At 44.0% G+C, this 26,579-nt stretch overlaps 1 protein-coding gene across 1 annotated transcript in view; it reads left to right on the top strand.

The window, feature by feature from the left end:
- The first annotated feature begins 3,793 nt into the window (after positions 1 to 3,793).
- Positions 3,794 to 26,579, top strand: part of AKR1D1 (aldo-keto reductase family 1 member D1) — a 35,408-nt gene continuing 12,622 nt past the window's right edge. Inside the window, exons 1-3 of the mRNA XM_061988903.1 lie at positions 3,794 to 4,049; positions 20,488 to 20,655; positions 25,385 to 25,501. Of these exons, the coding sequence (XP_061844887.1) occupies positions 3,957 to 4,049; positions 20,488 to 20,655; positions 25,385 to 25,501 (378 nt within the window). The 5' untranslated portion in view covers positions 3,794 to 3,956. The remainder of the gene's footprint in view (positions 4,050 to 20,487; positions 20,656 to 25,384; positions 25,502 to 26,579) is intronic.

Genomic DNA, 26,579 nt, shown 5'->3' with positions numbered 1-26,579 from the left:
AGTGTAGCAACATCCTTTTTTTTTATCTAATAGGGAAACACATATATTGTAAAAGTACTTTCTATTTGCCTTCTTAAAAATCTTTTTTTTAGGCATTACAGGTCACCCACCTCTAGAATATCACTAATCTAATCTACAATGTGTAAACACCCAGATTTACAAGATCCAGGGGAATGCTATTGTTAACATCTTCCCTTGTCCAAAACAACTGCTTGTATAAAAAAAAAAAAATAGAGAAAGAAAAAAGTTGGGCAACCCACAAATTTCAAAGAAAACATGAAAGATGGCATGGCCAGTCTTTCTCAGTTGACCACTTCTCGTTCCCATCTTTTATCTTCTGAGAACTGGGGAAGCTATATTTAAGGGCCTTGCACATTTTCTCCTGTTCCCACGTTAAAATCGGTAAAAAGGTGACCTCTTTACTTTAAAAGATTGCTGACAAATTTTGCTTAGGTTAAGGAGGCTGTTAAGTACTTTCTTTACCTGAGATTTTGGCAAGCTTTTAACAGCAAGAAGCCTCAGATGTCTGATCTACTTTTTCTGTAAAATCTTACATCTAGCTTTTCTGTAGATTCTTAAATCTATTTTGTCTGTGTGTGGATACAGAGTGTGTGGGGGAAACTACATTTGAGGATAAGATGCTGCTTTTTGAATCCCTGCTCTTTACTTGTCTGAGATGACTAATGTAGCTGTAAAACTCTGCACCACCGCTCTGGGAGTCACAAAGCTACCTTAAGGTATTTTTTGGTGAGCTTTACAAGCTTTGCTAGAGATGGCAACTGGTGTCGATAGGATGGCAATTCTCATTACTCGCTAGTAAGGCCAGGCTGAAACCTCATTGTTTTTGTTTCCTAGAGAAAGAACTGAGATCACATCTGCATTTTATAAAAGCTCCTGAATAGTTGCTGATCAACAACAACCACCAGCCAAAGATTTGCCTTTAGAAACTTGCATTGTTTTGCAGTTGGAGTTGCTAGATACTGTGTCCTCATAAAAAGTCTGGTTAAGCCATTTAAGCTCCGAAACCACGCTCCCCTGAACAGCCAGCAGAAATTGTTACTAACAAGAACTACAGGCAGCAAAACCCAGGCTGCATTATTCAGCTTCCTTTGCTCTTTAAGAGATACTCATTATCAGCTCAAAACCTGCTAATATTTCTAGGTTCTATGAAGAAAAGTCTATTTCAAGGTGTTAACTCAGATGTAAATGGAAAAAAAATAAGACTTTTTTTTTTTTCTTTTCCCTTGAGTTTAGTATAAAATCTGCAAAGGCATTAAATAGTAGGGTAGGGAGCTAGAGCTGCTCTGGGAATTAAAGTCACATGTGTAAAAACTTTTCACACTACTTGCTGTTGGTTAAAGCACAGGAGTAGGGGGGAGAACTTGTAACGCTCTCTGCCTCGCTCAGACTTCTCTGACAAACACATTGGCTGAATTTTATGAGGATCAGTTTAGCAGTGAATCTAGAAGAGGGATCGCTTCTGCCTTTACCCCACAGCTGTCCGTCACTCTGACCCCATCAAATGCTGGAGGCTGGCGCCTGTAGCAAGGCAGGGGTGCCTGGGCTGCCTGACTTGACCCACTGGGTGACAGGCTGCTTTGCCCCACTGTTTCTAGCAGCAAGAGTTTTCCTCCTGCCCAAACTCCCTTTTCTGTGAATCACGCTAAGTCTGTCAATCCTTCTTTCCCAGTTGTCGTTGAGGGCTATCATGTGTCAGGCTAGTGTTGTCCTGCCAGAGAGGCTGCTTACACTTGCTCACTTGCCCAGAACAGGCACTGCAGACACAGTCATGCTTTGCTTAGCTTGGGGTCACGCGCAGCTTGGGGCACACACTGCTCTGATGCCAGAGCACATGAGCAAGCTGTATCATAAACCCCTCCTGCAAACTACTGGATTAGGAAGAATTATGGAAAACTGGGTTCTGGGGTGGTCTTGCAGCATGGGAACTCAGGGGTAAGAACCAGGAACTGGGCAGCAGGGCACCTTTGGGACATACTGGTATGAGTCTGGAAATGGGGAGGACTATAAGTACCTTCCGATGCATCAGACTCTTCTCTACTCACCCCATTTCCATCTCTCCGTGCTTTTGCACCTCCAGTGGAAATACTGCAGAACAAGGGCTCTAGCTCAGACATGCAGCACTCTATTCCACACCCCAGCATCAGCTTATCCTCCTACAAACATACAGAGTGTGCTTACGCATGGTTGGCACAGAGATCAGAGCTTCTCCTGTAGCAATAAAATGGTAGCCAGTTGCATGGGAACAATAGGGAGACACAGAGGAGATCATTGGATTCTCCTCCTCCACATCACATGTGAATACTTGGATCCCCATAGTTTACAAATAACATAATGACAGTGGCTAGCAGGATCAGGCTACCCACGATAACTACAGCCAGGCTGTAATTTGTCCCAGTGTCTCCCCCCGAGGTGAGAACCCAGTCACCTTACAGATAATTCTTTTCATTGTGTTATCCAGGATCACCTGGATAACAAGCTGTTGGGAAAGCCTCAGTCACACTCAGCCCATCTGCCAAGGACCAATCTACATCATGACATGCTACCTTTGTCTTGTAGAACACTACCTATCTAGAAATTTTTGGAGGGGGATCAAATGAGCTTGTGCTGGGTGGCACATTCCTACCAGTAAAAGTAAGCTTTCCATCTTCACTGGAGACCCTTGCAGGTATCTAATCTCCGAAACTCAAAGGTTCTCTTGGTAGGGTGCTCTCCAGGTAGGTCCCCAGCCTTAGCAGCCTCTAGCCCTTTCCTCAAATGCAAGCTAGTGCACACCTATTGATTCAAGAACCCTGCAAAGATAACTTATCACAATGGATCCATTAACTCCTCTTGGAATTGCATAACCTGCTAAACTATTAACATGCACAGGAAGCTAAGTGGGACATTGAAGGAGATAAAATAATCTGCCAGGCAAAGGACATTATTATGACAGAGAATTAATGTTCTCTGAGGTCTTAATTTCAGGTTGATCTAGGAAGCCAAGACTATATACTTCAAAATGAAATGGGGAGAACTCAGTGTACACACAGTTGCAGGATACAAAGTGGCTGGCTCAGGATAGGGTACATCTTTGCCCAGTGGAGTGAAAGCATAGTCCTGAGTGGTTTAGGAGAGTCAGAAAGGACAGCATTGAATTTCACAGAGGACATTGTCCCCTTCTGAGGTATCAGTGATGGGCAATATATTTTTTCCACAGTGGAGCAGAACCAGATGGTAAGGAACTTGAGCTGGTTCACTGTAATTTGTGACTTGTGCTGAGGCAGAGAAACTATTCACCAGTCTCCTGCCTGGGATTTTCTTCATTCCTTCCCTGCCCCTACAGCAGTGGTTTTCAACCTGTGGCCTGCCGCTTTTGGAAAGGAGAGCTGGAAGCTGTCCCGAGAGGACGCAAAGTGTCCTCGGTAACCCTGAATTTGAGGGGACTTTTTTTTGTTTTGACAAGGAGGTTACATTTCTGTGAGAAAAGTTCCAAGATCCGCCACCCCAAAGCGTGGGAAGCTCATACCCTGTTGCTGGGGGGAAGTCAGGGCAGACACTTCGCAGAAGGGGCTGGACCCCTCACCAGCATCTCCATGCAGGGTGGCTCTCCAGCAGCGGGCAGGATCCCGTCCTGGCCCCCGAGGCGCAGGGGTCCGCGTGGGCCGGGCCGGGGCGGTGCGTGGGGCCGGGGCGGTGCGTGGGGTCCGCGGTGCCGGGGCGGAGCGGGGCGGTGCGCGGTGCAGGGCTGCCACTGCCACACGTGGCTCAGCCCCCCAAAAAGGCACTCCCCGCCAGCGGGAGCGGGCAGTCCGTACCTCGACCCCTCCAGAGACGCCATCGGTCCATCGGTCGGTGGGTGGGTGCCGGTGCGCAGGGACCGCGGTTGGTTGCGGAGCGGCGGCTCCCGCCCCTGAGGAGGCAGCCCCGGGCTCGGGACGGCCCTACCTGCCGGCACTATGAACCTGACAGCCGAGAGCCACCGCATCCCGCTGAACGACGGGAACAGCATCCCGCTGCTGGGGCTGGGCACCTACGCCGACCCTCAGAAAGTAAGTCCGGCGGCGCCGGGACAACCCGTTGCGCTGGCGGGGCAGGTGCCGGCCGCCCTAGCAGCAGATTCACCGCCCGAGCCGGGGCTATTCGCCTGTTCCCCGGGGAGTTTTTTATACTTCCCTCCCGACTCCTCCTGTTTTTGCTCTTTTCCCCGTGCGAAGTTAGAGGCTGAGCTCTGCCGTGAGCGCTACGGGCAGTGAGCGGCGCGCAGGGGAGGAGAAGGTGGGGAGGAAACAAAGCGAAGTGTCCGTCCCAGGTTGCGGCGTGCTGCCGGCCGTGCCGGTGGGCGCACGGGCGGGTGCGCGGGGGCGCGGGCAGCAGCTCTGCCGCCGCTCCGGGGACCGCGGTCTGGGGTCCGGGGCCGGTGCAAGTCCCGGGACCGCCGCAGTCACTGGGACGGGGATGTGGCACTCAGCGAGCTCTCTGGCAGGGCGGCTGGGAGCCATCGGTCCCGGGAAGCCCGGAGCAGGGCGGGAGGGACGCGGTGCCGCCACTTTCCCGGAGCCGGCCCCGCTGCCCCCCTGAGCCGAGCGCAGATAAGATGAGGGATTTCGGACCGTCTCGCAGCTGGCCCCGACACTTTCCAAGGAATGTTCCTGAAACAAAGACCCAAATTCCTGCATCCTGATTCCTGCGGCTCCCACAGCTGACTGCCAGCCGCCAAACCACTCTCAAATATCCTGCATCCTTCGGTTTTGCGTCTCCCGGCCAGGCATCCCAGCTAACTGCTGCTGGTTCGGTCGGCTGCACCGAGGCTTTGCAAGCACACCTGATGCTTCTTTCCTCTGCGTGACTGAGCGCACAGAGGCAGCTCGCTAGCTGCTGCCTTTTGCTCTCCTAAATGGCCTGATCTTTCCGCGGTTCGTTCTTTATTTGTTTGTTTGTAGACTGGGAAAAGAGATACGGTAGCCAGGACCTTTCTTGTGTAATAGTATCAGAGTTGGGATGCAATATTGTGTACATGACTCAACATACCACAAGGTATTTAAAAATATATATTTTTAAAGAAAACTCTTGATTAACGCCATTTAACAGCCACTAATAGTACTGTGGTATATTGATAACAGCCTTGAAGATCTTCAATAAACCATGCCACAGGCAGAGCATGAGTGATGCAGACAGCGTGTAGGAAATCCCCTGAGCTACAGATCTCCCTGGTTAACTGTGCAGGTTTACATGGGGACAGTTGGTGGGAATCTGCAATCTCAGAGGCTGTGCACCGTCCCCCACGTTACTAGAGCTTCTGGAGATATTTTCAGCTAGTGCATTCTTTGAACAACGGTTAGTGAAGTAAAATTAAGCTCTCTCACAGGAGTTTTAATGTAGCAATGCACAATGTTGCATAATTCAGTGACAATATAGCTCTCAGCAAACTTGAAGCATTCTCTTTCCAGACTTTGTACATCATGCCCTCAGTCCTCGAGTTGCAATTTTACAATAGTTTTAAGTTGAGAAAAATTAGTCTGGCAGCACAAGGGATGCTCGTGCCTTGCTGTTCTTCCAGCCTGCAGCCTGATGCTCTGGCATCAGCTAGGTTCAGGTGAGGGGCTCAGAGCAGCAAGTAACCCACTGGTGAGAGGGGAGGCAGATGGGATTCCCCTTTCAGAGGCAGCCTCTCAGCAATACTGTAACTCTGCTAAAAGTTCGTTCTGCAGAAATTCGAATGTCCAAAATCAGTGCAGCAACAGTCCTACTCCTTCTCTCCCAGCCCCGCAAAATCCTGCTGCCTTAGTTGCCCTCCTGCGGGTTGAGGTGGACAGCGAGCCTTTGCATGGAGATCAGCTAGCCAAAATGAATCTTTTTTAGGCTGGTTTCCAGCCAAATCGGCCCCGGGTAGTGGCTTTTTGCTCTTTGCATGTACCTCCTTTGTTTTCTGGTGACAGAACGGGGTTGGGGGGGGAGAGGACAGGACAATGCAGGCAGGGCATTACTATGGCAACTCCATTTTAGAGCAATTGAAGCTGCTATGTAACTGCACCCTCACTGGGGCTGGGTGCATACACCAAACCACTCATTCTCCCTCCTCCCCGTTTTGTAGGAGTTTGATTTTTCTGAGCTGTCTTTCTACACGATAAACATGTTTAGAAAGTTATGGGTGGGAGGAGGAGTTGAGAAGAGGTAGAGAAACGGGCACTGATAAGGCACTTGCAAAAGTCTCATGTTCACCGAAGTCCAGGTGAAACACTGTATGTTCATTTGGAGGAGCTGGGTTTGAAGCTTGACACTAGGATTAGGATTGCATGCTTGTCACAGAGTTGCAGCTGGGGAAACAACGTGGCAGGGTGCTGCAGGATTTGTTGCAGAATTGTTTGCAGCTACTGGTTGGTGATGGGACAGGATGTTTAACTAGGTCACGATTTAAAGCTTACCCATCTCAGAAAAGCTGCTTTGCTGATCAGAGGATGGAGAGCTTCTACCAACACCTTGCTGTGGCATCAAAGTGCCGCTTAGCTGGGACAAATCACTCAGCCAAGTGCTGATTTGTGCCTGGTGCATCTTCCACTGAGATGCCTGCCAAGATTTCTATCCTGCTTCTCCTGCCTAGAGAGCTGAGAGGCTTTGTGGCAACTCAGGACAATTTCAAGGTTTATCTTAACAAGTGAGACTACAAACTAGCACTAACATGTTTCCCTTAAAATGCTTAGCTGCAGCCTTTTGTGGCTGAATTGCTTAAGCAGCAGCATCTGAGCCACCCCTTCTCCAACAGTGAGGGCAGGCAGCTGGTGGTAGCACCGGTGCCAGCCATCCCCAGCACGCTATTTCTGCTCATGAGTCAGAGCTCCATGACTTCTAGTTATTTTGTGCTTCGATATAAAATGCAGAGCCACTAATTTGTCAGATTATCCATCTTGCTCTTGGAAACAGATTATTCTTTTTACTCAAAGGTTATTCACCCTGACACCTCCATGTCAGAGCAGCTTGGCTAAAACAAATCTGTTTTCTCAGTCTCGCACCATAGCCCAGTAGCTTGAAACCAGCCCAGAGTGTTCTTCCTGAAGTGCAGGAATGCGCTCACTGGTTAAGCAAGCCAAACAGATCTCGTTAGCCACAGAGCAGGGGAATCTGTTTCGCTGACGGTCGCTTACAAGAAAACAGAGGCAGGAGGCCAGCTTTCGTGTTTTGGGCTTTGTCTGCAGAAACTGCACAGCAGTGTCTTCAGAACTAAAATGTGTCAGCAGCTTGCCTTGCTTGTCTTAACTTAATTGTTCTCCCCAAGATAACTTTTGGGAGATAAGCCATGCTTCTCCAGTTGTGAAACACCAAACAAAAAACACCCTAAATCTGTTAACCAAAATTTGGTCCCGTGTACAAGTTCATTGACTCAACAAAGCAGATCACTCAACTGGAGCAGAGTTGGACCACTATGGAAAAGGTCTATTTGATAATCAGATTCACAGAATCATAGAATGGTAGGAGTTGGAAGGGACCTTTAGAGATTAATTGTAATTGAACAGTCTTTCTCCCTAGGTGTAAGAGAGCTTTTTCTTCTGCTGGATAGAGGTCAGGATGGCAAGAATTCAGCTAATTCTTTGAGACTGAAAGCATTGATCTTGCAGTCTTGGGTGTTTCTTTTTTGCTTTACTCTCATAGTGCAGCAATAAAGTGCAATGAATCCATTTGCTATCAGTTCACCTGCTAAGCAGACAGAAAGGAGTCTTCACTGGGTCATAGAACTAACTGGTGATAAATTTGGGGGTTTTAGCAAGAAAAGCATTTAGAAATGCTTTTTTTTTTCTGCTTTAATTGGTGTTTCCTATCTTTATTTCTAAGGGAAGGTAATAATTGTACAGCAAAAAGGCTTAGTTTGCCTTTTTTGGTGCAGATTTCAGTGCATTGAAGTTGATTTTGCGTTCTTCTTCACACAGGGAAGGAAATATGTAAGCTGTACTATAGACTTGCCTACATAAATTAGGCTGTTTATCCTAGCAAGGATGGACTCAAACAAAACACTGAAAATCTCAATTACTGACTCCTTCCCCTATGCTCTTTTCCCTTCCCTAAATATCCCTTTTCCTCGTGGTTCTGGGAGGGAACTGCTACAGGAGCAGTGAACCCAGATTATTGAGGTCCTCCAGATGCCTTTAAAATTTGAGTCCAATTCTGCCTCTGTCTGGCTCTGTGGATCCTCCTGGCAAAGCCCCGTGCACACAGGAGTGTCCTTGCCAAGGTTCCAGCAGATGTGCCGTGTCCAGCTTTCCCTCCCTGCGGGCCCCCGAGCCGTTGACCCAATTCTCTGGGGTATTAAATAGATGGAGGTGGAGAGGGGGGAGGTGAGAGTAGGGAGAGAGCAGCCCCAGCAAAAAAGGTAGAGGACGATAACCCCCTTGATGAGCCAGCGGCATGGCTCCACACTGCAGTAGAGCCAGATCATCTCCCACCATCTTCCAATATCGATGCTCTGTTCCCAGCACAGCCCAGAGAGTGGTACTGGTACCCATTTGTAAGCAGATGGGGCATGGGGACAAGCAGACTCAAAGGGCAAAGGTGCTAAAAACACTCCTAAATCCTGGAAATCCTATGCCTCATTAGACTGCACTTATGCCTGTTCACTTTATAACTTATCCCTGTCAACACAGCTAAGATCATCAGCCCAGTGCCTCCACATAAATACTCGCCGTCTCCTTGGAAGGTCAAGGGGCCTTGGCTGCAGCTCCTCTCCTGCCTTCCTGTTTTGACTGAGGGAGGAGAGGGCTTGCAGGGAAGGTTGTAGCAACCACAGCGTACACAGGCACTGCTTCTGAAACATAAGATTGGGCAAAGCACTCAAAAATAGCACTGGGTGAGGGTTTTTGGCAAGTTACGACTTCGCTAAAAATGAGGTTCTGAGGTAGCCAAATCCATTCATAAATTGGAAGCAGTTTTGTGAAATAGTTTCAGGCAAAACAAATGGCAAAGCGTTTCATTTTGGGCACTGGCAGTACAAGCTGAGGAATCAAAGGATTATTAAAGCAGTTGGAGGTAGCAGTTGCCTTTCCCTGAATAGCCCGCTGGTGAAGGAATCCACACGGGTGGTGGGAAACCAGATTCAGTCACCCTCTCTGCCTCCAGGGATTACATTCATTTAACACATAGCCCAGGGAAATAACATGATTGTGGGGGTATGTGATAGCTAGAGAGAAGCAAGAAGAAACACGTACAGGCTGAAGCAGAAGGAGCACCCTTCCCATGGGAAAGTGCGCTGCCCAGCCGCCCCACAGCTTTGGAGGCTGAAGAACTTGGTGTGGCATCCAGCCAGGAGGGAGAGAGACCCATTTCCCCAAATCCTTAGCTACCACAAAGTAACTCTTGTGAGTGCCCAGACAGTCTGGATTTTGTGTAAAAAGAAATTGCAGATTTTAATCGAAGAGAGGAAAAGTTCATCCAGGGCTCCCATACCCAATCTGAGTGACCAAGTAAAAAAAATCTGTTTTGGATAAGTAAAAACACTGTCTTGGCACTCTGAATTACTTTTTACACCCAAGCTAGAAACTGAAGAGAGTAACTTTTCGTTATACAGGCATACAGCCCCTAGTGCTCTTGTAGGATGGTTTACACCAAAAAGCTCTCTTCATAAGGGTGCAAGTGCACAAATTCTTTCTCTTACTCTTAATGGCACAGGCTTGATCTCTGCTGCAGTCCACCTGCTTTTGGAGCTGCTGCAAGCTACCTTTAAAACAAAAGAAGTATTAAGTAACTTGCCCCCATAATGTAGTCTATATCTCTGAGCTGCAGTAAGTTACACACAGTTTAATGCCCTGTTTTCTTCCTGGCCATCACCAGCTTCTGAAACATGACCTTCTGGAGACAGCAAAGACTTCAGGTAGCTTGTAGAGAAAGTCACCTGACCTGGCCTAAAGCTACAAAACAGATCATGTATTGAAAGTCCCAGGAGGGAGTGACATCTGGGATCTCTGAAGACAGGGTCAAAGCTTCAAGCCTTCCAGTTTTTGATCTCTCTCCTCCAAATTTCTCCTTCTCCATGCCTTCCTCCTGCGGTAAACCTCCCACTCAGCTTCTAGATTTTTTTTCTTGAGAGAGATGAGAGGCGGTGGCAAGAGCAGGAACTGCCCCAACATGCAAGTGTCCTTACAGCCTTAGCTTACTTCCCACAACGTGCTACTAAAATAAATATATACAGCAAATACTGCGGTTCTTTTAACGTGAACAATGTTACATGAAGATGCGTTTGAAGTCAACAAGAGTTGAGTCTGAAGATATCTCTGTAATGAAGTGATCTTTGTGAATCCAGATGATGATTTTGCCTTGTTTTTTTCTCTATAAAGTCTATTTGGAACCTGAATTTGAACAGAGCTGGGACCAGTTAGATGAGATATTCAGCTCTGGACCTGAACTTAAGAAGTGAAGGAAGTTCACAAAGCCAAACAGTATTTTTAAAGTGGTTGGGCCATACACCCTCATCAGTATTTCCAAAGGACTTTGTGCCCTTTTACATCTCGTTTGGTAGCCACCACTGCCTTTCTCAAGCCATTTGCTTTTTAAGCAGTGGCATTACCTCATGTGTTACTAATTCTTCTTGACTTCAAGGAGCGCTTTGGAGCAGCAGAGTCACAGCTGGCTGACACATAGCAACACACAGCCTTTCAGGGCTGGGATTTCCAAGATGTTTTGGAGAGTGGCCTTGTGTTCCCTTGGTCTCTGAGAATATCCTAAACCATACCCCCAAACCGAGATCTGTACACTTTAGGCACGAGTTAAAGGGAAGGAGGTACTTCAGGTTGGGAAGAGAACTCTGCCTGATCTGCTATGCAGCCCAGATGGCTCCTTGCCTGCCTGTTAGTAAACTCTTATTGTAGCCTTCACACTGATCAATATTTATGCCAAAACCATATATCTGTCAGTGAGTGATCTGGCCACAAAGTCACGACTCGGTTAGTTTCACACTTGGAGGACTAAACCGTACTCAAATAATTCTGTTCCCACAAACTGCAGATGACATCCCCCTCCTTCGATAGCTGGTGTCCTGGTACTGATATTCTCCTTGCTTGATCTTTCCGATTTTACCCCTCGTTCCTCAACAAAGTCACAGTTACTGGCAAGATCCAGTTGCCAAGAGTGGACAAAGGCAGGATTTATTGGTATTTGGTCCCCAGATGCCTTGAGGTAGTGCAGTAGCAGGCGTCAGCTTTTAGCAGGCAGCAGAACAACATGGCTCTCAGGCAGGAGCATAACAGCTTGCTGGAACCATGGTCAAAAGCACTGCAAGTAAGAATACAGCTGGAGAAGGAGCCTGCATGAGGATTCAAGAAACTGTAGCTACTCTGGGCTGTACTATTGTCTTAATCCATCCCTGCTGTTTGCTGCAGAGATGGCCAATACGCCAGAGGATGAGGGACAACAAAGGAACATTTAAGGCACTGCTTTAAGAGATTGGACTTGTTTGAGCAAATAAGTCAGGATACAAACAAAATGAATGCATTAAATCAAAAGGAGTCTTGGACAAATTCTGCTTTCATCAATAACTTCGATGTTGCATGATGCATTTTAAAGTTCTCTTTCATTTATTTTTTTTAACGGCATATTTACTCCTACCAAAACCAGAGCTTATCTTCCATTCACTTTTTGTCTTCTGCCATACAACTTTACCTTCTGCCGCTCAAAGAGTCTTTTTACATTTCTGTGCCTTCAACACTCTGTCTTCTTGGTGTTCAGCCATGACCTCTCCTCCCCTGCCTGCAACCATCTCTTGACGCCGCAATTCCTGCTAGCTCCCTGCTAATCTCATCTTATACAATGGAACATTTTTCACTTGCATAAATGTAAGATTGCATCTTTATCTCATTAAGAGAGGAAAATGAAGTCACCTAACTAGAAAAAACAGGTAATCAGAAAAGAGAGCTGCCTTTTTCTGAAATGTGACAGGCTCAAAAACTCCTAGCTTTTGTGAAAGAACTGTGCTTTAACCGTTAAAGTCAGATTTTGAAGTTGGATTTGACAAAATGACTTACCACTCTGTCAAGCTAGAGGAAAGATTTTTGCATGCAGCTTTCTTGAGGACACAAGCTTTGTTCTTATGACTTTGATTTTCATAAAGCCCATGCCTCTAAGACTGTTGAATTTGCAGAAACATTCACTTACCTCCATGCATCTCCTCTGCTGAAATCTCCATGGTTCTTCATTTCTATGAATTCTGAAGCTTAATAGAAAACAAATTGATAGTATGACTAATCTCTACTTCATGCCAACGGGTTTTGTGGTTTTTCCAGCTATGAACACAATTAGTGTTTAATCATGTGTGGCAGATTAAAAGCTACATCTACTGAAATGGTAAACATGTTAAATTCCTGATGAGGATGGGCCCAGCCTTGTAGATGAGGGTGAACGAAAGATTAACTTTCTAGCTACAAAGTTCATCAACTTATGGAAGACTTCTGAGCAAATTGGCTACAAAAGTGCGAGTCCTGGAAAAAGGTGGATTTTTTTCAGTTTGCTCTGAGGAGTGAATTGTGCTGAGAGTTACCCCTCACCCTCGCCCCAAACCTGGGTATGCCTTAAACTATAAGCTTTGAAAAAAAAACCTTTATAAAGGCAGTACTTCCAACTATGTTGATGTCTCAGCTGCTACGTGAAATCATTTTTGGGCTACTCCAGGACCAAGAGACGTATGCCGCTGCCGAGCGGAGGACTTCTACTAAAGAAACTGTTGACAGCCAGATAATCGCCTGGCCCCGTGCAGCGATGCCTGCCTAATCCAAACAGAGGGGCTGGCTCCTACAGCCAACCTGGCACTGCGTCACTTGGCTCTCAAACACGGTACTGACACACGCGGACTTGGACACCGCGAGAGCACTCCAGAGGAAAACGCTCCCAGAGCAAGGTGACATTTAGGAGATGACAACTTTGCCTGGGAGTCGGTACAGCTTTTGGATGATGGATATCAGACGCCAGCAAGAGCTACATGTCTGGCTGTGACATAGGGTAGAATTGTGGTTAGTCAGCCCAGATCCAAAACCAATAGAAAGTTAATCCAGATAAAGCTTTTAGGACAGTAGCGCTACTCAAAGCCAGTCGTAGAGATTCTTGTTTGAAAAGTAACCAAACAGAAAGCAGACTTTTTCCATTCCATAGCTGTGTACTGCAGTGACAAGTACTAGCTGTTTCTGTATACCCCTCTTCCAAAAAATACAAAGCTAGCTGTTACCAATGCAATAATATCAAGGACAAATATTGACACCAAAAAAATTACAATTTTTTGTCTTTTCCTCCGGCTTTCTAACCATGCTGGATTTTTAACACTTCTCAAGAGCTAGGGGAGAAGCCCTCCTATGTACATAAAACTTGTGAAGATTGTTTTACGGAAGAGACACAGAATCACTGGCATTGTTGAGCACTGCTGAAGAGGGGGAAAAACTGAATCCCTACGAGTGAGAAATCTGAATTAACACAACTGAAAGATACCCTTTTTGGCAAGAACATTTAGAGCCCAGTTTTTCAGACAAGCCTCCGTTTTCTAAGCCACCTCTGACTCCATAGGTTAAATACAGCTGTGCACTCCCACATGCCCCTGATTCCCTGCAGTTCTGCAGAACAGAGTGAGCATGTTCTTACAGCTCATGTGGCAAGCGAACATCTGGGTTGTGTCTTCAGTTGACCTAGGAGGCCACATTTGTCAAAACTTGAAAATGCTGTGCAGAAAGTGCCTCTCCGGGCTTCATCGAAGCCAGCTCTTGTTGGTTCAGCTAACTAGGTGGTGGAATTCCCCAAGTTTTACATTTGCCTTTGCAAACACTTCTTCGAACTGCCGCCAGAAACCTCTCCCCTCTAACTCTAGGGAATGAAGTAGAAGAACTACTGGCAACCTTTTCTTTCCCCTCTGATACTGCACAAGCTGGTGCTTTATCTTCCCCTTGTACCTCCCACATCCCTGGAATGACATTGCTTGTCTGAGGGGTATTTTGATAGCATCTGCCCAGTTAGATCCATGCTTTGGAGGGCTGACTGGCTGGCTATTGCTTTGTCCAGCTTTTCAGGAAACTGTCCCGGTCTACCCTGCTTGCACTGCAAGCATGGGACCCAGTGTGAGTATCATTTGCCTTGTTTCCTTTAATGCTCTAGTTGCCAACAGAGAGTCATGGCAGCCCTTTAGCTTAGGCTTGCATTAAGCGAATTTGCATCAAGTGAAAAATTGCAGTGATCCTAAAACTGAGGATTCTGCAATCAAGTGGTAAAAATAACTCCAGCAGCCTTTGCCAGTGACAATAGTAAAGCTTTCCTGAAGACAGATTTGGCTAAATCCTAGAATAACAATGTCACAGGAATTCTAGAAATGTTAAATCTGCAGTTATGCAATCTAATTTCGGTTGTACAGGCAATCAAACCGCACACTTCAGGCCACCGACAGGACATCAGGCAAGAGACGGAAGGCACCCCTTGTTGACGGTCATTCACAGCACAACACAAGGCAGCAAGCATCACCCACCTTCTCTGGGCACATTTACTGTCCTTCACTTACAGGCAACATGCTGCATAACATAAAACAAAGCTCTGGGCAAGCATAGCAACTCGTGGCTCTCAGCTGTGCTCTCTGCCTCAGCTCTGCTTGCTTTTGCGGAGAGAACTCTTTACTGGGTTTTGCTTCCTGGATGGTGGCTGCCAGTGCTTCCGGGGAATGAAAGCCAGATTTTCCTGTGTACAAGAGGGATGTGTTGGCAGTTGTGTTTTCTGAGAAAGAGGTGTACAGTACAACTTCTTTTCAAGATTAAACAATTCTAAGAATGTACTCTCATGTGGCTCATATCCTCTGGCTTTGTAAACTCAACCTGTGCTTTCCCATATTGCCTTCAGTACAAGTTTTCAACTCTCTGTTCCTAACATCTTAAGTCAGTCCACCTGACATTTTGTTCAGAAAACAGGCAAATGGAAATACGCAATTGAGCTTCTAGAAACTTGCATAAGAATCTGTGTGTGAGTGCCCAGCTTTGGCGAAAGAGGCTCTGAGCCCAGGAATGTACCTGCTTTCTCCTTCCTCTATTTAGCTGACTAAGATTCCTAAACAGCAGCTTCACATCTTAAATTATAGATTAGGACTTCAGCACTTAGCCCACAGTTTGGATTTCTTACGTAATTCAGCTGCAGCTCAATTAGGATTTTTCCAAGAGATAGCCCTGTCTTTCCCAATACCTCAAGCTCTTCCTCGCAGGATCATTATTCCCAGCTGAGGGACTGGATGCTGTTGCACTAACCGTGTGAGGTGCTCAGCACTAAGGTAAACAGCTCTTTCCTTGAAGTGGTGCTTCCTCTGCTCTCACATGTTGCTGAGACTGATGCAGCTCTGTAAAGCTGCATAGTGGAACAAGGCAGAACAGAATCTGGGAGCCTGAGTCAAACTGTTTTCCTCTACTGTATGCTCTAATAAAGAATAAATTACTATAGTGATGTTAAGGCACTTATAAAAGCAATACTGAAGGTAGCTGGTTAATGGGGGTTTTGCAGGATTACAATCTGCTACTAATGTGTCCTGTCTTTGGAGGTAACCATAATTTCTATCAGCTGCAACGCTGATGGAAATTGCTAACCAGAAAAGGATGCTCAAGAAAAAGTAAAAGAATTGGAGGACAGATGAAATGCAACACTAAATAACAGTACTGAGCAGGACAACTACTTACACTACCAAGCAAATACTATCCTACCTGAGATAGAACAGTAAAATTTATAAGTATGCACACACAAAGAATATTCTGGGGCTTTGTCACATGTAAACATGAACAAAACTGAACCTGTGTGTTTTCTGTGGTATGAAGAACAGCATTTGACAAAATGGAACATCATGGAAAGTGTCTGGAATAAACATTACAAATGGTCTCAGAGGGAAAAGATATCAGACCCTTTCTGTTACGGGCAGAACTGATGAAGTATATTGTTTTCTCAGGCTCACAAAACATGTTAGTTGTCCAGTTGGCTCTTTCATCTATGGAGACAGGGCCAAATTGCTGCTTCCTTTCTTCCAGTGAAGGTGCAAATCTGAGTCTGGAGTCTCTGCCCTTCTGCCAGATTTAATTACCATAGAACCTGAAGGAAATGGATACTGGTTTAATCTGTCACACATGGTGGTAAATCGTCAGGTTTACAAGATATTGATTGATAGAATAATTGCATCCACTGTTTCCTTAAACTCTATGATCTTAAAAATAACCTAGATGCTATTGAAAGAGTTATTAGTGATTGAGTGCTTCAACCAAGCAGTTTTCCTTTTATCATAAAACATGTGACAAATTTAATACCTTTCTTGACACAGAGTAGTGACTGATTGCAAGAGCACTGAAGATAAAAATCTGACTTACAGTGTATAAGTGGTTATAAAATGGCAGTTCTAAAACAACAGTCCTTGATCAAAGTAGCATAGTTCCAGGGCACATTGATTAGAAGCAGAAACACTCATTACAGCTAAGGAACAAACATAACTCTCCCTTATACTTAAATAAAAAGCAATAAAGAGGTAAAGATTTGTCTTAAGGCCAAAGTGTCCCAAGTTACTACCAACAAAGCACAAAGTTTTATAGCATGGAGATGTTTCAGTACCTCATCTGGCATTTGTGCTGCTCTAAACATGAGCTTTGCTTATTTGAGAGTGATGTAAGAATAAAGGCCTACCTGAAATGAGTAAACAGGACAGGCAACTACATTTTAGACAACGTACACTAGTGAGTATAACCTGCAGTAAGAAGGAGGAGGAGGTCTATCTTTCCTGGTAAAGGTGTTTGCTCTGTGGCCAGGCAGTGCTCCAGCAGCTGGTGTGACTGAAGTGCCAACCCTCATACAACACCATGAGACACAAGAACAATGATCTCACAAACTTCAACCTGCACTTAAATAAAATTTGGTTGTCAGTTGGTAGTCTCTGATCTGGTTGCTACTAGTTATAGACTTTATTTTCATGAAAGACAGAAGAGATTAAGATGCCTCAGGCTGAGCAGCAGGGTAGAGGGGAAACATCCAGGTTTGTGCCATTGTTGATGGAAAGATGAATGAGCAGTGTTGATGTAAGTCATACAGCTTTAATATGATCTGTCAGGAAACAATGCAATAAGATATGACACGGCAATGCTTCTTAGAAGTGACAAAACCACAACATGAGTAGCCTGTGCTACTCATCAGCACAGTTTACCACAGCCTGTTACTCCAGGATTTGGATGCATTAGATATGTGAAATGCTAGAAGTGATAATTTGTCTATTAGAATAAAAATAAACATATTGTCTATGCGTATGTTCCAGGCTTGCAGATGTCCCAGGTCTTCAGCTGAGACAATTCAACAGAGGCAGGATTTTCCACAAACTGTTCCCTGGGTTGTCTTGCACTTTTATATGAAGTACTTTAGAGCGGAATTTGTCAGAACTAATACATCACATCAGACTAAATGAACTAGCACAATGACAACATTTCTAGTGTTTAATGTAAACCCATCTCTGGCCATTGGTAATCAAAGCAAAAAAAAGCCTCAAGTCCCTGAAGAATAAGATTAATACTTGAGATGGAAGAGTCTTTCACGAGATTACATATACAGATGTGTTAAGTCCACGCAAAGGATTAAGGAATACAAAGAAGTTCGGCTCTACTGAACTGATACAGACAAAGACAATTGCAGTAACTGCAAGCTTTCTCATTTTCCTCTATTCCACCCACCTCACTAGTCTACATTTATGACATTCCCTATATATGAGACTCTACCTTTCTTCATCTATTCCTTCTGCTTTTGTTACGGGCCAAACTGACCTCGGTCTTTGAGAAAAGATGTAACTCAATAACCAAAATTTCCTTGTTTGGTGGGGTTTAGTCTTCAGGAATTACTGGAAGCCATGTTCATGCAGTTTCTCAAGAGCACCAACAGAAAGAAAATCCTAGGATCAGGCCCACAGCACATTTTCAGGTTCTTCCACAAAAGGGAAAAAGTTAAAAAAACCCCAAGTTTCTAAAAATCTTTCTAAAGTGGTTATAAAATGGCAGTTCCAAAACAAAGGTCCTTGATCGATTAGCATATTTCCAGGGCACACTGATTAGAAGCAGAAAACATTCATTATAGCTAAGGAACAAACATTACTTTCTAAAAATGTATAAAGGTAATGCATCACCGTACTATAAATGTTCTGTTATCATACATTTGAATGCTAGAAGTGAAACAGGCTGAAGTGATCTAAAAATCACTCTGTTTCAAAAAACAGGTTTCACAGACAACACAACAATTGCACTTTAAAAAATACATGGCTCTTTTGGATAGCTTGTCATCACTTGGACTTTAGCTCTCAAGACCTTGAAGCTGAGCTTCATTTCTCTGTCAGCCTTAGTTTTGCAACTGTCACTACAGCCTTGTGCAGTCCATTGCTGAGAGAAGTCCGAGTTTGCCATCAGCAGTAACTGCAGGCTTGTAGTGCTTGTGTCAGAGCTTTTTTGCCTGCCGCCTTCCTCAAATCTTTCCTTGCAGGTTCAAGTAAGGACAAAGTAACTAACATGTTGGCGTCTGTTACTGCTCTATGCCTCGTGCTTCTGTAACACTGCCCGACAAGCTCCAAGTGAAAACTAGCCACTGACTGTGCCTGAAATTCTTTTAGCTGCCATGGTCTTCATTACATCCTCCTAACAACTAGGACAGAGCCCTGGCAGTGGCCAAGCATGCCTTTGAGAGGCTTCCACAACGAACACAGCAAAGCTTTCAACCAAGTATTTTATTGTCTCTCTCAATTAAGCAGACAATATTGCATTGTCACTGTTGTAAATATTTTTGCTTGCCAAATGCTGCTGTTTTGCCTCTCAGCCCTCACTTGCATCTGTAATAAGTAAGGGCAAACGTAACTGCCTTGCATTTTAAGCATCCTTTGGACACTGCATGCTGGAGCAGAAAGTCCCCCAAGCCATGCTCCAGTCATGTACGATAGCAGCCAGCCAGGCGAGACACTGAAAAGAAGAGCAAGAAGCCCAGGATATGGTTCCATCACCCCAGAATCATCTAACACCAGGCCACAGCTCTGGGACTGATGGAGGGGATGATGGCCATGTATTTTCAGCAGTCCTTCATAGATCTTTCTTCAATGAATGTGGAAGGGCCGACCAGTGTCCTTAGTTGTTGCAGCATCACATAGCATCTATGACTTTTAGACCTTCTAGTTCAGCATGTGGTGGAGAGTAGGTACTTATTTTATGGCTGGACAGCCAAGCCAGTGACTGCTGTAAAAGGGCAACTGATGGCAGTGGTGAAAAGTGGTCCATCCCAACAGTACCTATTGCCAGTCCTGCTTCTTGTCTTTCCTTGGCATCAACAGATTTGACATCCTCTCTTCATACCCTGTCTCATTTCCAGGTGTCTCTGGCATCTGTTCTCTCCATAGGACAAGCAGCATGGTCTTGGCCCCTCACTTGGAGGTAAAATTCACCTCTCAGTATTTGCTGCTGGCAGACAGGAGAGCAGCAGAGGAGATCAACTCACCCTATTTCAGTTTTCTTTCAGACACATTGAATGTCTCTCACAGCAGAGCAATACCTATGAAAAAGGTGGGAGAACAGTGTTGTTACATGTTGCCACATATTGCTGAGAACCCTTCACCACCACCACTTAACGTTGCCTCTAATAAAAAGTGTGGCAATGAGAAGCTTTCAGTACAATTTCAGTGATCACTCCAACGACTTCAGTGACCAGTTTAATGCTTTGGGTTGGTTGGGGTTTTTTTTGCTTGGTTTTGCCTACGTGTGTTTTGGTTGCCACATTGGCTAATGGAAAATATGACTGTTCTGAAAAAACAAGCTCACTCTGAATTTCAGCAAAGATGAGTAAACATTAAGTGCAGCACAGAGTACTAAAAAAATGCCACTTTGACTTACTAAGAGGTTTTTTTGGGTCATCTTAAACTGAAGCAGTAAGATGTACATAAATGTACACTAAAGCATCTACTTGTTCCCAGCTACATTGTAAAGCAGCTGTCCAGAACTGTGATAGAAGTAGAAAGTCCTGAGCTATAACCCCTCAGACTCTAATACCACCAATGATGAGTTGATTTGAGGATGAAGAAGTCAAATCCAAATTCTTGTTCTGCTGAAGGCTCAACTGGGACATAAGGTATTCGAACCTGCAGAGACTAGGCAGATGGTTGACTAGCTCAGCTCAACCATTTGAGTAAGTAATTTTGTCAAACAACTGTTGTAGGAAAGCCCTTGCTCTCTACATAAGAAATTATGAGATATTTTTTGTATAAAATATATTCAGTTCTACTCACATAAAGAATTTTTTGCCTTGCTCATTTTCTAGTCTAATTCCATGTTCACGATAGTATTAAAGTGCACAGCACATTTTTATTCAGAAGCTGAAGGAGAGATGGCTGGGAAGGTATGGGATGGTTAAATGAGAAGAACTCCAGCATGAACCTCGTGCATATCTCAAGGACTTTCTAGGACTGCAGGTGAGGCAAGCAGGAGACTGAGACTGTGTTTATGTTTTTTCTTCTGCCATTAGACTCCCAAAGGTTCCTGTTTGGAGTCTGTGAAGATTGCCATTGATACTGGTTACCGCCATATAGACGGTGCCTTTGTCTACTTCAACGAGCATGAAGTGGGACAAGCTATTCGGGAGAAGATTGCTGAAGGAAAGATCAAGAGAGAAGACATTTTTTACTGTGGCAAGGTGAGAACCTGTGCTGAGATTATTTACACTAAATCCAGGATTTCTGTGAATGGCCTTTCTTAAGAATGCTGGTAGCCAACATCTGGCATGCTTCCAGATCCAACATACCTTATTTTTCTTTCCTAGCATTATCATAATGCTCTAAGAGCACTAGATTTGCTGTTGAGTGTAGCAATCACTGCTGTTCTCAGTTTAAACCTCTGTTTGCAACAGGAACCATACAAGATCCACTCTGCCTTGTGTTGTAGGTGACCGCCAAGTTCAGACCATTGCTACACTCAACTATGCTGTGTTAGTTATTACTGTCCCACATGTTGTGCTGGCATGCACATTGATATAGTCACACACTGAGCCCAATATGGACAATGGTTCTGCAAATTATTTTCTCTTAGACCAATTCCACATACAGGTTTGTCATGAGATTGCACAATGAAAGAGGTGGGAGCAAGCACATGCATGCAAGTGTCTGTGTATGGGAGAACAGCAAGAGCTTATATGGGTACTACTGCCAGAAAATTACTCATCAAGCTACACCCTTAGTTACTGTATCACCTGTTATTAAAACGTTCTAGGATGATGAATCAACTTATCTGGAGACATGTCATCATGCTTCTGCTTTAGAGCAACAAGTATCCTGTAATGCACGAGCCTGTTAATGTTTTTGTCTTAGCTGTAAGAGTTGATTCTCTCCTAGAAGAACGAATTTGGTTGTTTAATGAAGTGTCAGACAAAATCTGTTGCAACTAACAGTGACTATATCCCAGGTATAAAAGAGAGCTCATTTCACATGGCAGAATAAGGATCGTGTGGCTCCAGAAAAATCATGGTACCTCTCAAGTTTCTAATGGAGTTTATGTCCTCAAGTTCCCCTTCCTTCAGTGCTTCTTCAAACACATCAGCATAATATTTTCCCTTTCTCCTTTCCCAAATAAGACATAATCCACAAAAATTACTCAACAGCCTGGAAAATAAACACCATGGTTCTTAGAGTGAAAAATCCCATGAGATAAAAGACCTGTTTTACTGGGAGCAGTTTAGTTAAGCTCTATGATCTCAGAAACTGGTTTAGATTGGGTAGTTTGCAGATCAAGTGAATTTTCAGTAGCTACAGACCAATTTCCAAGTAGAACAGTTTCCAGTCTGTAAAGTATGCAACTTATTTCCAAGTTCCCTGCTTGGTTCTACTGGTAAAAACCTTGCCATCCTGCGAAAAGCCTCACATCCTCAAATTTTCCACCTGTATCAGGGTAGTCTCTTAGTCTCTCACATGCGAAAGAGGTTGATTTGGATCAGTCAAAATGTTTTGTTTCAACTGTTTTATAGTTTCATTACTGCAAATTACTGGCAATATTTCAAATCAAAACCACAAAGTTGTGCCAAAAGGTTAGAACTCAATGTCCTAACAATTTTGAGTCTTTTAACTTTCCCAACTGCTTCCCCTTCAGTTCATTTTCCCATGTAAACCTTTAAGTTCTGTGAAAGCACATCTCTTGGTAAGATTTCCACACTTACTTTACTTCTAAGCCTTTCTATATTCAGTTGTCTGATTTAATCACTAGATGATTTTCCTCATTGATAATCAGTACTTAAACACTGAACCATATTGAGCCATATGTGATACTACCTTTGATTTCTTGTTTGTAAGTTGAATTGTTCCCTAAACTGCAGATCTTGCAAGCCACGGGACTGCAAAGTGAAGTACCACGAGGGTCAATGGCTATGGTTCCAGCCTACCTTGTGATTGTGAGAAGGGACACAAGTAGATTTATCTTTCTATTGTGTCCTGTTTGTGCGTGATGAAACTTCAGGTGCTCAGGGTGATAGTTTAGAACATCTCTGCAGATACAGATCACCTCTATAATCTTAAAAAGGTTCAAAGGCAGAAGTGGAAAATATTCTGCAATCAATTCAATCCATAAGAATCCAGAATTTTCATAGGTTTCACTGAAAGCAGCTCTGAACTTCCTAGAAGGAATGACAGTGAATGTCCCTTGCCTTGCGAGCTTACGTATTTTTAGCTTTTACCTGACAAACTCACATATCTTATGAACTACAGGCAAATATCAAGCCAACAGATACATCAGCTGCTGATCAGTAACTGACTGACATGAACTGTTGCATCTTCTGGGAAAAAGGGTAGATACAGTAGACCATTCTTGGAACCAGTCTGCACAACAAACACTGGGGGTTTTTTTCTGCCTTCTAATCAGAAGTACTGGAAATTCCCAGGGCCCTTGAGACTCAAGCCCCTCATGCAGACCATCATCTTCAACAAAGATGATGCAAATTGAAGGCTGGTCCATCAGCAGGGACCAACAGGAACAGGCACACTGAGTGGCAGTGTTACCGGAATAAGTCCTTGGTGCAGTCAGGCTGCATCTGCCAGTTGAAATCATCAGCACTTGCACTTGGCTCTTGCTGTTGGCTGGCTGATCAGGCAGAGCAGCTCAGCATCCAGAAATTTTAGAGGTTTTATATCAACTGCCAACATCTCACTTGGCTTATATAGCAAGACCTTTTTGGTCTCCTCTTTCATCCCAGGATATTTCTTTCATTAAACTAGAAGTAACATTTCCAGGAAATGTGGTGTCCTGAACCGCCAAAGCCAGCTGGCAGCTTTGACTGCTCAAGTGTCTACATGAGTTCTACTTAGGTAGATAATACAATAACTTGTACAAATCATGAAAAACAGTTATGAAACTCAAGTTTCCATGGCATCTACGTATTGACATAGCACAAATGTCTGCTGTTTCTAAAGGCTGTTTCTTTAGAACTTCTGCATTTTTTTTAAGGGAAGTATATTTGCTGGCAAGTAATGAACTCGATAGCACAGAGCTAGAAAGAGCACTTGGAAAAACTGCTTCTAAACTAGCAACATACCTCAGGTTACTGGGTTTCTAAAACATAATAATGAAACAAACTAAACATGGAGGGTATACAGAATAATTTCCTTACCTGTACTTAAATCCAAAAATCTCATTTTTCCACGTAAAATACTCCAAAAAAACCCCACACAGACCACAGGCTTTTAAGAATTGCAGTGGAACAGCTAAACTCCAAGAGGAAGACTCTTGTCCCTTTGCTGTAGTACACCTCAGCCTGTGTAACCACTGTCTAGTGGTCATGAACTCTTCATGCCTTGAAACATACAGCTGGGAAAGGCCTAATAAGAATTTCCAGGTGTCAAATCCTGGTTTGGTTTGTCAGCTTAGGGCAGAGTCAGGTGTGCTGTTCTGAGTACAACTGAACTTCAAGATAACATTTCCTTGCCTCTGCTGGCTGAGCAGTTGATAAGAGGAATAATGGCATTGAACTAAGAGTAGGTTTAGACTAGATATTAGGAAGAAGTTCTTTGTGAGAGCAGTGAAGCACTGGAACAAGCTCCTCAGAGAGGCTGTGGATGCCCCATCCCTGTCAGTGTTCCAGGCCAGACTGGATGGGGAACTGAGCCTAGTCTAGTGGAAGGTGTCCCTGCTCATGGCAGAGTGATTGGAAATAGATGATCTTTAAGGTCACTTCCAATCATGATTCTATAACTGAGCAGACTGTTTTCTTGGGGAATAACTATAATTTGGTTTAAAAAACCCAAATATCTAAACTATCTTAAAATTTACCCAGGCTATGTTCTTTGACATGCATAATCATTATCTTCTCCTGAAAATGGTAATTCAAGTGTTTCATATCTCAAATTCATTCTATAATTTGGTGTCTGGTGGCTGCCAGTTTTGATGGCAGAAGTGGCTAAACAATGAACATACCAAGAAACAGCAGGTTTTTCCAATTAATAAAGGTGCCAAAAACCTTAACAGGACTCCACATGCCAGTTTTGTGCACTGAAAAAAAGAAGAAAACAACCTGGCTTATTGTGTGCAAACAAATGGCACTTAAAACCTTCTATTGTATGTTAATTCTGAGTTTTGTCAATTTTCACTGCAGTAATCAGTTTATGAAGAGTTACTAATTGCAGTGCTATGGTTTTACTCTTGCAAGAGAGTTGCATCAGCAGCATTCAGCTGGAGATAGTACTGAAAACTAATCAGCTAAGCATACTCCATAGCAACCTCAGGGCATAGGAAGCAGTTGTGAATAAAGAGGCTGAAAAGTCTCTGCTTTAATTAGTCACACCTGCCTTACAGTTAACTAAACGATGATACATCTTTCGGGGAGGACTGGAGGGTAAAACAAAACTTCCCTAATTCAGGCAGTGATTTAGGCTCTATGACCACAGGAGAAAACCAAAAGATTCTCTCTGTACTAGGCTCTTGGCTGTTCAATAACTAACTCACATAACCTGAGCTTCTGCCCTCAAGCATAGAACTGACCACAGACTTCTTATGGGAACAAAATTTTCCAGTGAAATCATATGCTTGGAAAGCTCAGAAAAGAAAAGGAATCTGCCTAAGTTCATTGAGTAAGAGTTTGCAATACACTCAAATCAGAAGAACCTGTCTTGTATTAAACAAATATGTAATGGTTTTACTGATCAGCACTGTGACAGTCCTGAGTGAGGATGCTGGTTTTAACCAGCCTTCAACCATCTGCCTAAGGCAGAGGACAGGATAAGACCCTTCACCTTTGTCTTACAGTGATGTAGACCACAATTCCTTTGCACTGTGCATAATGGGCTCTGTCAGAAGGACAAAAGTATGTATATGGGAGGGAATGTTGGCTGGAAGATGCCCAATGTTACCACTACTGCACAAAACAGAGCCTGTGCTTGCCTCTCCAGCTGTGGAATACCTGCCACCCCCCGGAGCTGGTGCGTCCCACGCTGGAGAAAACCCTGAAGATCCTGCAGCTGGACTACGTTGACCTCTACATTATTGAGCTGCCAATGGCTTTCAAGGTAAAAAGAATAATTGCCTGAAAAAAAAGTACATGACTGGCTTGAACCAAGCTCTGCATCTAGCATCTTCCCTGCAGCTTCCAGTCCCTGTTGAAAATAGTACTTTGGCCAGATAATGTTTGATATATACTGCATGCATACATTTCTGTGCACTACTCACACACTAAGAAAGGCTTATAGCTAGTGTGAGAACAGTTACTGACAGCTGTTGAAAGGGGTCTCTCCACTGGAAGGACAGGTCTCCTTACTGTATTTGAACCTCCTGTGCTGAAGAACTACTGTAGCTGAAACAGCACATGTATCAATCTTCTCTGAGCCATGAGGAGGGAGTCACTAAAGAAAAGTGGTTATACCAAGCAGCAAAGGGCCAGGGAAGAGTTTGGAGGGGAAGAGGGAAAGGGGGAAAAGCCACCAAGTTTATTTCCTTACTCTATCCCAAAACCCAAATAGCCTCAGTACTATTAAAGCCATTGGACAAATCATGATTATGATCTCAATTTCCTTAGCTCCAGTGCTCTTATCAGACAGCTTCAGTAGATCACAGTTGGTACCAAACATAGATTGTCAATCTCTCACTCTCAAAAGTTAAAGCTTAGTATTTTTCTTACTGCTGATACTGAGCAACTTGTAACCAAAACTTTTAAATGCAAGCAGCTCACATTAGAGTTTCACACCTCCCTTGCAATGAGCTCTTGCAAGTTCCCCAAATTTTGTGTTTTCACGGTCATTTGTACCTTGTATTACAATTTCCTTCTGCAAGTAAGTGGTATAAAGGCAAATTACATAATACTGAAATTAGAAGAATTACATTCAAAATGCATTTAAATGGGTTTGGGAGAGTTAAATCCTTTTTTTTTTAGAGGGAATAGGGTCAGGCACTTAGCTGGCTAACTGTTTCTGCAGGATGTTTAGGCTTTAAACTGGACTATTTTTGCAAGGCAGGTAGTTCTCCAGTTATTAAAATTATATTTTACTAGTGAATCCAAACTGCCAGGAGCATCAGATAAAAAGCAATTTACCAACAAAACAATCACCTTAGACCTGCAATTCCTTTTTCCCCAAGGAAACTAAATCCCAT

The sequence above is a fragment of the Colius striatus genome, chromosome 1 (genome assembly GCF_028858725.1).
Source record: "Colius striatus isolate bColStr4 chromosome 1, bColStr4.1.hap1, whole genome shotgun sequence".
Classification (NCBI taxonomy): domain Eukaryota; kingdom Metazoa; phylum Chordata; class Aves; order Coliiformes; family Coliidae; genus Colius; species Colius striatus.
The sequence above is the reverse complement of the archived record's forward strand: the minus strand, read 5'-3'. Positions and strand labels throughout refer to the sequence as shown.